Source organism: Urocampus carinirostris, chromosome 19 (assembly GCF_059441175.1).
Source record: "Urocampus carinirostris isolate Australia breed hairy pipefish chromosome 19, RoL_Ucar_1.0, whole genome shotgun sequence".
NCBI classification, from domain to species: domain Eukaryota; kingdom Metazoa; phylum Chordata; class Actinopteri; order Syngnathiformes; family Syngnathidae; genus Urocampus; species Urocampus carinirostris.
The window spans coordinates 15722564-15737656 of record NC_142367.1 but is presented as its reverse complement, the minus strand read 5'-3'; the positions used below and the strand labels follow the sequence as shown (position 1 = coordinate 15737656).

General features: G+C 37.8%; 1 protein-coding gene across 2 annotated transcripts in view; it reads right to left on the bottom strand.

Moving 5' to 3' along the window:
- Positions 1-449: 449 nt before the first annotated feature.
- Positions 450-15093, bottom strand: part of slc39a11 (solute carrier family 39, member 11) — a 90991-nt gene continuing 76347 nt past the window's right edge. For both annotated transcript variants that reach the window (XM_088323378.1, XM_088323379.1), the window contains exons 7-10: positions 8749-8818; positions 8399-8497; positions 6101-6259; positions 450-1255 (exon numbers count right to left, since the gene is read on the bottom strand). In XM_088323378.1, the coding sequence (XP_088179504.1) occupies positions 1177-1255; positions 6101-6259; positions 8399-8497; positions 8749-8818 (407 nt within the window). In that variant the 3' untranslated portion in view covers positions 450-1176. The remainder of the gene's footprint in view (positions 1256-6100; positions 6260-8398; positions 8498-8748; positions 8819-15093) is intronic.

Genomic DNA, 15093 nt, shown 5'->3' with positions numbered 1-15093 from the left:
CCAAGAAACGTAGCAATACTCGGCTGTTGCTAACATAACAATGTTTTTTTTTACTCTAATGAAAGATTAGGGTTTAAGCTTTCTTTTGATATGTCCTATACCTATATAACTATGGAACTACATTTTCTGTAGTCCTTCGAAAATGAGGCACGTCTGCCATTGAATGCGTTAAGTGCCATATATTTTTCCTAATATAGAAAGAAAACTCATTTATAAATGCTTGGTTTGAAATTAAACCTGCTAATTGGATGATATACAAAACCAAAACAAAGCTCCTAGTTTGATTTTCTAAAATGCGATGTGTTCAAATGATGCTAACATGCTAATACCTGTTGCATTTTAACTACCTAGCATAAAAAATCAAAACATCGACTATTGAAACAAAAAAAGGCAACAACCTTTTAACCTATTGATAAAAGATAAGTTCCACCATTTAGGGGACAACAAAAAACATCGGAAGCGTTCTTTTATTTAAATAAAATATATATTTATCAGCATCAACTCACAGTGGCGCTCCAAAATTGTCCATTTCGACCAGCAGATGGCAGTAGACAACGCGAAATGAGGAAGGCACTTTTACATCATCGTCAGAATAAAAAGGGCAAAACCACGACATAGGGTTAGTGTCGATTCCTTGATTATTAAAAGAAAACAACATTTAAATATGCATATTTCAGCGTCTCACAAAACAATCGTGGATTCTCTTCCATTAAAAAAAAAACAGCTGCAGTTTGTCCCCTTCCAAATACCAGGAAAAAATTGTTCAAGTCAAACATCAGTTCAAGTATGAAATTAAAAACAAGTTGACGGTAATTTAAAATAATACAATTGCAAAGACAAATCATAAAGTCATCCTAAAAAGTATTTGTTTAAAATCAGAAAATGGTATCCAATGATGTTTCAACAAAAGGGTGTCTGTTAATATGTCATTGCATAATAATGCGCAATCAGTAAAGTCAGTTGCTATAGATGTCACACCTCCATTTTCTATCGTAGCAGGCCGAAAGAAAATGGAACCTACCAGAGATTTTTTTTAACATGGTATTGCTGGAACTTGGCAAGTGAAGTGGCCCACTATTGATGGACTCTTCCGCAATACAGGTAACTTGGTCCCGTTTCCAGGTCAGGTAAGTTGTGTTAATGAGGGGGATGGGCGGCGCAGGTTTCCACGGTGACTCAGCCCAGCCCCACATCCAGTGACATCATCACGATAAATCCCAAGATGGCCGTCCAGGAGGCCAGTTTGCCGTTCCCGCTAGAAACAAGGGTTGAAAGAGTGAACGGAGCTTCGTGGAGCAATTGCTGTATTTTCAAGTACCGTATTTTCCGCACTATAAGGCGCACATTAAATCTGATTTTTTTTAAAAAGCTGACTGCGCCTTATAATCCGGTGCGCCTTATATATGGATCAATATTGAATTGCAAAGTCTCGCAACTAAGAGAAGCTCCATTTTTCGCGTAGAAGAAGTGCGCTGTGCATACTGGGAAATATTAAACAATTCTCTTTTATTTGTGCGTTTGTATAAAGACCCTGAAATGGCTCCTATTAAGAGACACGCTTACAACGCAGAGTTTAAACTCAAGGCGATCAGTCACGCAGTAGAACACGGGAATAGAGCAGCAGCAAGAGAGTTTAACATTAATGAATCTATGGTGCGGAAGTGGAGGAAGCATGAGGATGAGCAGTTTACGTTTTACATTTTACAGTTAGTATGTTATTGCTTTATTGTTATTGTTTTGCACTTGTTGTTTTTGCACATTACGAGTGTCACTATATTGCGATTGCACTAACGTTTAATTTACCATAACAGTCTCAGATGTTTTTTAGCGTGTTGACTAAATGGAGGAAAAGTAAAATGTTATGCCTTGCTGTTGTTCAAAGATGTGTCACGAAAATGCTTTACCTCAGAGAAAATAATAAAACGGCTGTTTATTCATTTTGGGAGTGAATGGAGTTGTGGAAAGCTTGTTTGTCATCCATTAATAAAGTTTGACTGACCTATCTGACTGTTTTGTTGACATTCCCTTTAGCGCGGCACCATCTAGTGGTTGCATAACATAACTACAGCCTCTACTGTAGCCAAGTCAAGTCACATTTATTTATATAGCCCTTAATCACAAAAATGTCTCGAAGGACTGCACAGGATTACAATTACAAAATTGCACAATTACCTGATCTTAAACCAGCATGCACTTATAGCGCCTTAAAATGCGGTGCGCCTTATGTATGGAAAAAGTTTTAAAATGTATCATTCATTGAAGGTACGCCTTATAACACGGTGCGCCTTGTAGTGCGGAAAATACGGTACTTCTTTACGTGGTCGTTTCTGTGAACAGATCCATTGTAAATGAATGAAGAGTGGTACCTCGTTTTACAATAGACCCATCTTACCAATATTTCAATATCCGAAGTTTGCCTCCGACTGAAATCTTCCTCGTTTTACGATCAGTTTTCCGGAAACCGAAGTCGGTGATGCTACCACTAAAGGTTCTCGTGGTTTATCAGCTCGGCGAGACCCTTGCAACCACCCCCCCCGCCTTAAAATGCCAAATGGTTTAGTCCATCGATTCAATGGTTGCAACCACCTATTTATTTCAGTTCAATTTTGCCTCGTTTACATTATATACAGTAAAATAGGGATGATTTTAATAATCGATGAATCCGATTTTTTTTTAAAAACACATGTTTAATTTCCTCCTATATTCAAATATTGAAATTTTGCAGAAATAGATAAAATAGTGCACAACACAACAGAATATTTATAATATAAAACGCTAAACAACCCAAGTGTAATAACAATAAATAAAAACTACATAAAATTGTGTAAGATACTCTCTTCCTTCCAACTTATCGGAAGATCATATTATATCATAAAACAAAAATGAAGAAAGTCAATAAATTACGTTTTTATTTGTAGCTAAATTGTTATCCACCATATCAAAAATAAAAACCCGCTTTTAAAACTGTTGTCAACAATTTGTTTAATTTTGGTTATTCTTTGAATTTGATCAACATTCCGAATGTGCAAATAATACACGATATGATAAAAAGGCTCTCTGTTGGGAGAAACATCTCATTATTATTTTTCTTTTTACTTTATATATTTTATTAATTATTTTTCTTTTTACTTTATATATTTCATTAATTTATTTTCATCTTATTCTTCTCTATATGTATGCAGCACTTATTGTTACCCTGTTAAATTTGTAGTGAGACTCTTCGTGATTTAGGGCTATACAAATAAAAATGACTTGACTTGACTAGTGTTTGACTGTTTCATTCCAATTGTGTTTGTAATGATGCAATGTTCAATAAAAAAAAGATACTGTTCTCGTATAAAAACGGTCTTAAGGCGCACTCTGCTGGACCAAAGTGGTACTACAATTGTACAACTTCACAACGAAATCCAATGCAATTATTTGCAGAGCTTCATGTGCTTAGCGGCTCATAATTTGCGCAACACGATGAATCGATGAGGTAATGAGTTGCCAAGTCTTTTAAAAAACGATTTTATCGATTTGTTGTTGCAGCCCTATGGGGTTAAGAACAGGGTTGGGTAGGGTTACTTTAACTGGATTACTTTCAATGACTTTTGGATTACTCCAATACCAAATATGCTAATAAAAGACCAAAGAAACTAAATATGAATAAAATGATGACTCACAACACGTGGTAAGCTTTCTCTCCTGGCTTTGATCTCCGGCAAAACTAACATAAAATGCGACAGAAACAAAATGAAAATAAATCCAAACAGCTTGCCAACATCCTTTTTGCCGTTCCATGTGTTCCGTTATTCCCCAAGCCTGCACAAAATGTAGTCATTTTATTCATATTTAGTTTCTTTTGTCTTTTATTAGCATATTTGGTATTGGAGTAATCCAAAAGTAATTGAAAGTAATCCAGTTAAAGTAACCCTACCCAACCCTGGTTAAGAATTTAATTTCCAGGCATGGTTCCTGCGAAACGAGTAGAGAAAAAGAAAGCCAGGGCTCCACTTAGGATTGACAAGAAGCAAAATATCAAAGTGGGGGTTAAATTTCAGATTTAGCCAGGGAATACAGGTAAAGCGTGTTTTCGACAGTAGTACTGTAGTAGTAGTAGTAGTAGTAGTAGTAGTAGTATCACAGTTTTATCAAGGCGGAGGACGGCGATAAATAAATATATGGAAAAGCTTCTTATTATATAGATAAGCGTAAGAGCTTGTCAGGGGCATGATCACGCGGGTCATTATATGCAAGAAGGCCTGCGCTGTGAGGATTTTTCAAAAGGATCAGTGTCTTTTTCTGTCGGGGACACGTTCAAAGCCACAAATGAAGGAAGCGTTCGCCTGCTGGCAAGAATTGCAGGCTTTTATCACAAAGACGATAAAGCCAGAAGCGTATGATCAATGGCGATGTTTGATGAAAACTGTCCGGAACGTGTTAAAAACATTCTGTGATCTAGAAAGAAACAACAATCGCTGGATCGCTATCCTGCACCTTTTATCATTTTATTCAGGTGATGTTGTTGTTTAGTTTTGTTCTTGGCTAATAAAGCTTTGAACTGTACAGTAACTTTATATTTTGCATTTCTTCAGCCTTTTTTTCTTGTTTTATATCTACTATTAGTGTCTGAAAAAACATTTGCCCGGACGCCTGTGCATCTTTTATGTCGGGCGTACAATTTACAAAACGTCTCTGCCCGGCTGGCCGACAACTTTTTCAAGAAAAAGAAAAAAAAAATAATAATAATTTTTTATCAAACTAACGTTTGTATTAGTCCGATTTAGAAATCTTTGTTCGGTTTGAAAATTTCGGAATTTCGGTTCATTTGGCAATTTGCATACTCGGCAGCCAATCAGAAGCCTGCATCGAATAACTTCGTGCTTCCGTACTTTACCGAGCTTTCTAAGGTCCTGCAATGGCATATCATTTTCCAAAGTAGACGCACAAAGAACACAAGAAAAACAGATAAGTGGTGAGGAATCGAGCCAAAACCTCAGCCCCAGAAGAATGATTCAAAAGAAGCTAAGAAAATTGATGACGCTACAAAACGTAAACGTACATTAAAAGCATCGGGGAAAGAGGAGTTCACGTGGCTTGTAGTAGACGATGCAACGCAAACATTGCATGAATGAAGATGAGTAAATACAGGTACAGTGGGACCTCGCTACTTCGCGGTTCGACGTTCGCGGCTTCAGAGCTTCGCGGTCTGTAATGGTTTTAAAAAAAAAAGAAAAATTCACTCTTAGCAGTGGATCACTCGGCTCGTGCGTGGTTAAAGAACTAATGTGATTTGCAGCTGTGATTGGCTGGCAACCAGTTCAGGGTGTCCCCTGCCCGGAGATGGCTGGGATGGGCTCCAGCGCCCCCCCGCGACCCTAATAAGATAAGCGATGCAGATAATGAGATGAGATTTATTTTTTTTTTATTTTGAAGGGGCGTCGCTACTTTGCAGATTTTCACTTTTAGCGGGTAGTTTTGGTCCCCAATAACTGGGTCTAAAAAATAATATTTAAAAAAATAATAATAAATAAATAAAAATGTTTTTGAAGGTGCGCCGCTACTTCGCCGATTTTCACTTATCGCGGGTGGTTTTGGTCCCCATTAACTACGATAACCGAGGTCTTACTGTACATATTGATGGCAGATGGAAAACAGCGATGTCATATACATGCAATGAATGTTATAAGTAGATTTACAATAAACTTAATTTTAAAGTGTTGTTCCGTTATATATTCTGATTCTCAATCCTTAATACTTTGCAACAATGTTTTGTTTTTGCGATGAGTCGTCTTGTGTTTCAAGTTGTGAACTTTTCATAGTTGTCTGCCCTCGTGTCCAGGAACTTTTTGATGCATTTGATGACCTTGGAACAAATTCATCCAGTTTCAATTCATTTGAATGAGAAAAAGTGTTCCGATATACAACCATGACACAGCGTCACTGCTGGAACCAATTCGATTCATAAGTATAATTAACCGAAGAGTATACTGTAAAATCCGAGACCACAGAGCGCACCTGATTCAAAGCTTTCTGCTCAAATTCAAGAACCAAAACTAATATTGTCTTTGTACAAGCCGCACTGGATTATAAACCGCAAGCCTCAAAGTGTCCTGACCTGATTTGAGCCTCGGGTATGATGTCGTCCACCACCACGTACACCATTGCGCCGGCGGCGAAGGCCAAAGCGTACGGCAACAGAGGCTCGGCCAGAACCACCGCCACGGCGCCGAGCATCCCGGCCACGGGCTCCACCATGCCGCTCAGCTGCCCGTACCTGAGACCGGTTGATAGGGGGGAGATTCAAAAAATACAGTTACTATTACTAGTTTACTCCTTTTTATACATTAAAAAATATAAGTAATCAATAGTATCAACAAAATAAAGATAAATACATAAATAGAAGTGAAAAATAATAATTATATCAAAAATAAATAATTCAATACCTCTAATAATCATCCATTCGTTTTAACTTATTAAACAAATATGCATGAATACATAACGAAAAGTTTAACAAAGACTTATTAAAAATATTTCATACATACATATTAATTCTTTTAACTTTTATTTATGTAGCTATATTTTGTGCATTGTAGTTTTTACTTTTTACTTAAAGGTGCTGTTCAGAATTTAGTGATTTTCTACTCACTGACGCCATCTTATGGCTTAAGTCAGGGGGCCACACGATAGAACAAACATTCTCTCGGGGGCCGGGCTAGTCTATTAGAAAGAAAGAAAAAAAGAGAAAGAAAGGGAGAGACAAAGAGGGAGTGTGGGACAAGGAAAGAGAGGGAGAAAGAGAGAGAGAAAGAGAGAGAGAGAGAGAAAAAAAGTGTGTGAGAAACAAAAGGGATAAAAAGAAATAGTGAGAGGGGGAAAGGGAAATAGAAAAAGAGAGAAGGAAAGAAAAGAGGAGAGAAAGAGAGAAGGGAAAAGCAAGAGAGAGAGAGCGAAAGAGAGAAAAGGAAAAATGAAAGAGAGCAAAAGAAGGTAAAAAGACAGAGAGAGAAAGAGATAAAGACGAACAAAGTAAGAGAAAAAGAGAGAGATAGAGAAAAAATGGGAGGAAGAGAGAGACAGAGAGAAAAAGGGAGGAAGAGAGAGAGAAAGAGAAATAAATACAACTACAACTACAGCATCTTTGTGAGAGGCACCTGGCTTTGGCAACATCAAGTGTACATATTTCAACCTGCAGCTCATTTTTATCTTGCGCTTTCCTCAGCGTTGTCTCACAGACCGGATTCAATCCCCGAGCAGGCCTGATCCGGCCCACGGGGCCGCCTGTTTAACACCCCTAGCATAAGTCATCATTGCAGCCTCTCAAGCTCTTCGTGTGGTGCGTGCAAATACGTATATTACTAAAACATGTTGGTATAAACTCTTCTTTTTTTTTTTTTCCATCTGATTTGCAGTGTGGGTTAGCGTTTTGACTGGATATGAAACAGTTATTTTCTTCCACCATAAAACCACATTTCCTGCTTTCTAATGTGTGGCGTGTTCCCAACAGTTCTGATAAAATTACGATACAAGCAGACCGGAATACAAAGGATAAAGGCTCTTTAAACTCAGTTAAGCATTGTTAACACGCCCCACTTTTAATGATAATACATTGAAAAATATATTTTTATTATTTAATGTATTTTAACTCACAAATTTTTACATTTATTATTGATAATCATTTTATTCAAATGTTTTAAAAGTTATACCATCAGAAATAATAATGATTTAATCGTTTTTTAAAAAATAATGTATATATTTGTAATTATTTTTCTTTTTTTCTTTTTTGTACACCTTTTTCATGACCAAATTCAAATTCACTATTTGAAGACTTTCAAAGCCATTTGTACAATTCCTCCAGTGCCATTAAAAGAAAAAAATCCTGTGTGAAGAGTATATTCTGCATAGCAACAAAATAACTCGTTATTTTCTTATGCAATGTTTAATCCTGCGTGTGCATTTATCAAGACCAGATCTTTAGATCTTGAGTAAATTTGTTTCTGAGACAACTCTGTGGGTTAAAAATTTTAATATGTAACTTACATTTTTAGTTGCAGGAAGTTCTTCCTTTTTACCAAAGCGAAACGCTACTGTAATTTTTTGCATGGCCCATGATAACATTTTTTTTGCATGGCCCATGTGGCAACAACTTCAAGCATTTACAAGCCCTCTACCCCAAATTCAAGTACTCATCAGTCCTTAAATCCCCAACATTAAAATTCAAGCATTGTCAAGGATTTCAAGCACCCGTACGAACCCTGTAAATATTTATGTTGATTTTATTTATATTTTCATATTTATTTAAAAAATGCTAATTCTTAAATTGTTTGTTTTTCTTCTCTCCTGCTAATCTTGACCATTTTGGTGCGTCAACGGATGTCAGTTAAGTTAGTTAAGTAGTGTGTGTAGCCATCTTCACCAAAACGCAGTCCACGTGGAGAGACCCGAACCTCTGAGTGGCAAGCTCACTGCAAGGCCTTCTGGGAAATTCTGGATACCGATGCCGACTGCCAAATTCCTGCAGGGACGAGGGAAATGGAGATGACATTTTTTTGCTGTTCAGTCCACCAAAAAGTGAACTGCACTTGTACGGCTGCTTGCATATTGGAAGAAAGGCACCGTATTTATTTGTGTATTCTCTTTTACTTATTACAGAACTCACAGCTTGAGTAAGCGTTACACACGAAGTATTTGTGCAATGATTGGCAATGGATTACAGTATAAAACTGAAATGTTGCGTAATCTGCAAAATAGAGAATTTGGATTTACCTGGCGCTCTCGAACGTGGCGGAAGAAGTCTTCCCAATGGCCCCAAATCCAACTCCCACAGCTAAGCCCTCTGCAGAAAAAAACAAACAAATCATATAAATGAGAACCCCATTCAGTTGGGAGATTTTCCTTACCTTGTTTTTTTTAAGTTTTTAATCTTAAATTTATTTTTATTTACCGTATTGTCTGGACTATAAGTCTCAGTTTTGTTCAAAGTTTAGCCGGGGGGCGGGCGACTTATACTCTGGTGTGACGTATGTGTAAAATTATTAACACATTTTTATATCATTTCACATGATATTCTCACACTAGACCACAAGAGGGTGTTTCAACATTGCCAGTAATTGATGAAAACAACTGAGAAGACCTGAACAAAAATGGCACCGATAAGAAAATCATATTCTGCAGATTACAAGCTGCAAATAGTGAAATATGGAGCTAAAAACCGTAATCGTGCGGCGAAAAGTTTGGAGTTAGCGAGAAACGTGCAATGGACTGGCGAAAAGCGGAGGTGAACGCGAGTCTGACAAACGACGTAGAAGAAGAAGCGGCGTGTGGTCGACCTTCAGAGTTGGGGGAGTTGTTTGACATTGGGGATGAAGATTTCATTGGATTTATGATTTGGAGTGACACTGATAATTTGGTAAACTTGTTAGCATGTTATTTATGCTAAAGTTATCTGAATAACTTAATATGTTACGTCGTTACTGACATTACCAGGCAGGTCCATCATGTAACTGCACTTCCTGAGATTGCTCAGGAAAAATAACCTAAAACAGCAGCTGCAGGTGTCCTTCTACAAAGCCACAGTGGAGAGCATCCTAACATACTGCATCACGGTGTGGTATGCTGGGTGCACAGCAGCAGACAGGAAAAAGCTCCAGAGGATCATCAAAACAGCCCAGAGAATCGTCGGCTGCTCTCTGCCCAGTCTGGAGGACATTGCCTGCTCTCGCTACCTCAGCAGAGCAGAAAACATCATCATGGACTTTTCTCACCCCGGCCACCACCTCTTCGACCTGCTGCCTTCCGGCAAGCGCTACAGGTCACACAAAGCAAAAACAAACAGACTCAGAGACAGCTTCTTCCCCACAGCCATTACCACCCTAAACAGACACCGCACAAAAAAACTGAAAACTGTTGCAAAAAACTACCTCACACGAATGTAAAATGGTACTCACGTACATGCTGTCTGCACTATGTTTGTTCACTGCTCAAAACAGACACAGCACAAAAAACCTGAAAACTTGTGCCAACACTACCTCATACGAATATAATGGTACTAATGTCTATGTTCTTGCACATGTCGACTGCACTACGTTTACTGCTCACCTTGCACAATGTCTGACCATTTCCTTTTTTCTGCACTATGTTGTCTATGTTTGCACCAATGCATATGCTGACTATTTTTTGCACTATGACGACTTTGCACCAAATGCAATATTGCACAACCCTTACGATACCAACGGTATCACGACAACACTGTATGTAACATCCCACATGCTGACATTTCTTGTGTAAATACCATGTCAATGATAACTATAGCCTTATCCCCCTTGTTTTATAACCTTATCTTCTCTGTTCCTTTATCTTCTTGGCTCATACCTCACTGTGAATGTGTAAAACTGGAGTGTCATGCCCAATTTCGTTGTCACAATATGTTAACCCATTTTGTAACAATGACAATAAAGGTATATTCTATTCTATTCTATTCTATACCGTACACTTATTAAGTCTGTTGTTCTCTATTTTATTTTTATTTCAAATTGCCTTTCTAGATGACATGTATGTTTTCGACGTTGGATCTTATCAAATATGATTCCCCCAAAAAGTCACTTGAACTCCAGTGCGACATATAGATTTTTTCCTTTTTAACTATTGGCCAAATTGCATTGGCTCCCAGTCCGCTTAAGATGTGACTTTAAGGTTCTCTTACTAACATACTAATGTTTGCATGGATTTGAGCCCTCTTATCTCTCAGATTTGGCCCCCCCTATGTTCCCGCACGGAGCCCCCGCTCAGATAATACTTGTGACTCCAAGAGCCAAGAAGAAGTCTGCAGGCTCAAGCGTGTTCTCCGTCCGGGCCCCGGTGCTGTGGAATGCTCTGCCTTCGGAGATAACTTCCGCTGAGGTTTCAGATCTTTTTAAATCTAGATTTAAGACCCACTTCTATTTAATAGCTTATGATTGATGCCCACCTCATACTTTTGTCTTTTTCTCACTGCCTGGCTGGTGGTGATACAACAGAGAAGGCTGATTTGAGATGAGTCAGTGGACCAGCATCTGGACCTGAAGCATGTCAACGCCTGCATCAACCAGCCGGCAGAGGTAGGAAGCTGCGTCGTGGCTGTTTTACAGGCTTAAGGTTTCGTTGCTGTCATGCACTTTCTTGACAAATTTCAACATAATACCGGCGTCTGAAATAACATCTGCCTGGACGCACGCACCATTTTTCATTTTGCTAATTGTTGATCGCCATGTTGTATTGAATGGAGCCGTGTTGTTGTTTGCTTGCTGTTGAGGAATAAATATGCTTGAAGGTTGAACCACAATGTCCTGCTTATATTCTCATGTAAGAGGAAACTGCACACTCCGACATATCCTTACCAGGAACCAAGCCAAAACCTCAGCCCCAGAAGAAATATTCAAAAGAAGCTGACAAAATTGATGACGCTACATAACGTTAACGTACATTAAAAGCATCAGGGAAAGAGGAGTTCACGTGGCTTGTAGCAGACGACGCAACGCAAACGTTACATGACTGAAGATGAGTAAATACAGGTACATCCTGATGGCAGATGGAAAACAGCAATGTCATATACATGCAATGAATGTTAGTAGATTTATAATAAACTTAATTTCTGTTATATTATATATTATCAATCCTTAATACTTTGCAACAATGTTTTTTTTTTTCGCAATTAGTCGTCTTATTGTGTTTCAAGTTGTGAAAAATGGGGCAGGCAACTTTATGGCATGGCAGGCAACTTATCAGAGTTGTCTGCCCTGGTGTCCACTTACCTTTTGTCATGAGTTTCAGACACTGATATTACCTATGATTTATTTTATTGATGTACACTATGTTTTGTTTACTGTTACCCAATGCTAAATCTATTGCAACCTTTTCATCCTTGAAGGAGGATTACCACTTGTGAGGCCCCTTCTCAAGGTTTCTTTTTTCCTCTTGCTGAGGTTTTGAGTTTTTCCTTGCTCGCATGTTGGTTTAAGATCAGGGGATGGTGTCATTGTAATTCTGTGCAGTCTTGTGAGACATCTTGTGATTAGGGGTATACAAATAAATGTGACTCAACTTGACTATGCAAATTTTGGCTGGTGCGATTTATAAACCAGAGAGATTAATAGTCCTGAAAATACATTATGTATTGTTTGATGTTCTCTCTGTTGTTCTTTTTGTGACTTGCATTTTTGTTTTTGCCAAGTTTGTGCCCCATAAAGACAAAAACAGTAGGAATAATTATTCTAATGAAAACATTTCTTAAAAAAGACACGCAAACTGACAGCAGGAGGGCAATTTACAAATTGAAAGAAAAAGGGAATTATTTACACAATGTGCACGGTCGGCTTCTTCCAGCCTCCTGATAATTCTTATTTGAATATTATATTAGCCGTCCCTGTGCAAAGAGAACTATTTAAGGCTTTTGTTTGGTGGAAGATGTCGCCGTCCGACCTGCATACGCTTCCTGTGTTCACGCGCCAGAAAATCTTGCTTTTAGAGTCGGCCATGCGAGGATTATTCATGCAAATGAGAGCTGGTTTTAGTAACTCGTCGCTGGGGATGATCTCATAGTATTGGCTGTGTTATCCCAAAAAGGTTCTGTATGGAGGAAATTGAATTTCAAATTGCGACTGCCCCTTTGTAGTTATAATATAAAAATGCCAACTTCCCAATTAGGCGCCAATATGGCTTATCAGAAAGGTAGATTACAAAATAGAATAGAAAAGAATGATGTTGAGCATATAGCGACATTGAAGTACTATCTTGGTTTTGCCACTTCATTCAAAGTGAAAAAGCAAAGTATTTTTTCAAGTAAGAAAAAAAAATTATTCAAATAGAAAATATTTCACAATCCAACTGCAAACTAAACAGTGTTCATCAAACTGTTTAATTTAGATAATATTTTACTATCTTGTGATTTTCTTTCAATTTTTCAATTTTATTAAAAATTCTGCGCAGGGACACCATTATAATTAATTAAAATAACCTTCTTTAATGGGGAAATACTTTTCAGTAATTAACATTTAGAAATATTTAATAATATATCTTTTCAAAATATTTGACTAGTTTATTTTCAGAATTTTATTATTTTATGATTCACATTATTATGTAAAGTAATATTTTTATAATTTATTTTGCCTTTTTTGCAGATACTTCTCTAAGTAGAAAATTATTTTTAGCAAAATAATAGAAGGAAAAGTTAACAAATTTAAATTAAAAAGCAAAATGATTATTTACAGGGTTCGTACACATTTTTATGCCCAAATTGAAGCCCTTTTAAGGACTTTCAAGGCCAGTTTTCCAATTTCTCATAAAATGAAGAAATCTGGTGTGAATAATTTATTTTGCAGAGCCACATATCTGCAAATCAGATACGCCACTTATAATCTTGCCTCCGCATTTATCTAGACATATAATTTACCGAAAAAGTCAGACTATAAACCGCAACTTTTTTCCAAAAGTCTTCAACTCTGCGGCTTATACAACAATGCGGCTAATTCAAGCATTTTTTCTAACGGTTGTCAGGGACACCCGAGCATGAAGGTGAGACAGGTAAAATATGTGTCGAGGAAGACATGTTTACTGAAACTTTGTGCATGAATAAAACTAGCATAAACAGACCAAGTTGTCAATCGAAAGGAGAGCATTTACCTACCATATGAGGAATCTATTTACGAGTCTAGGAGTTTAGGAGTGAAAAAAACGAATTTCAGGAAGCAACGCCCAATGAAGCAGGGATGCTTAAGGCAGATTCCTATTCATCTGTCAGCATTATCGTGTGTTTTTGAATAAATATTTTACACGGTTGGATTCCATGGATTGTCCTTGATGTAACAAAACCATTTTCACAGACATTCAAAGAAGATGAAGACGGCCAGGGAACGTAATGGTGAGTTACATCGGCTTTATAGTTTTCGGGTATCTTATTTTAGACTTATTGTGATGTTTGTGTGACGAGTATATTTTGAAATCTTGATTCCCAAAAGTTTACATTTTCCAATGATATGTGGCATGACATATTTCAGTGACTGGTGACATTGTACGGACATGTATTTGTTTATCAAAAGTCCAGCGGCCCACCGGCATTCTGTCAAAACGTTAAATGGGTTAAGGTACCGTATATTGTCAAAACTTTCTGTGTAGCGTCTTCATTTTTAAATATCTCATGTTTTAATGTGGGAACATGCGGCTTATAGTCAGGAGCGGCTTATGTATGTATAAAATGTTTTTTCCTCTAAAAATGTACTGGTTGCAACATAATCAGGAGCGCTTTATAATCTGAATTTTACGACAAATAGACATTGAGTGAATCGTGAATACATTAGTTTATGAGAGAAATATCTCCTCATATACGTGTTGGCTAAAAATTACAGTAATACGTAGTTTATATTTTCAGCTGCAGGAAGTTTTTTCCAATTACAATTAAGCAATGGGAAACACCACCTTGATTTTTTTGGGCCCTAGTTGGAGGTGGCTAGGGTCAAGAACACATTCACATTTTTGACTCCTTCTGGAAGATAAATACAGAGGAGGGGATTCCCAGCCCCTTCGCTCAACCCAACTGATGTGTTGCAACATCTCGTTGGGATTCATCAGGTGACCAAACCCGCCAATTCCAACCCCTAATGGCGAGCGCCAAACAAGGAGAAAATGGGTACCAATGTTGTAAGTCTTAGGTATGACCCGGCCGAGGCTCGAACTAGCAACCTCCCGGTCTCGGGGCGGGCGCCCAACCCCCAGGCATATGTAATGCTTGCACAAATACATATTTCATATTGGCCTGTTAAAGTGTATCATGAACCTGTCCTTTTGGGGGGGACCTGAAGGGGGAATGACACTCCATTGCACAATGCCATAATAACTAATGCCATCTGCCGTTAATCGTGAGGGAAAAAGAAATGCAATTGCAAAGCGAAGCCACTTAATAGCAATGTTGGCATCGTTTTTAGGCAGACTTGTTCAGAAACATGGCAACAATATCAATCATTTACAAGCACTTAACCCCCCCCAAAAAATCAAGCACTTTTTAATCCTTGAAAACACATTAAAATTCAAGCATTTTCAAGGATTTAAAGCGCCTGTACAAACACTTTTATACATTTATAG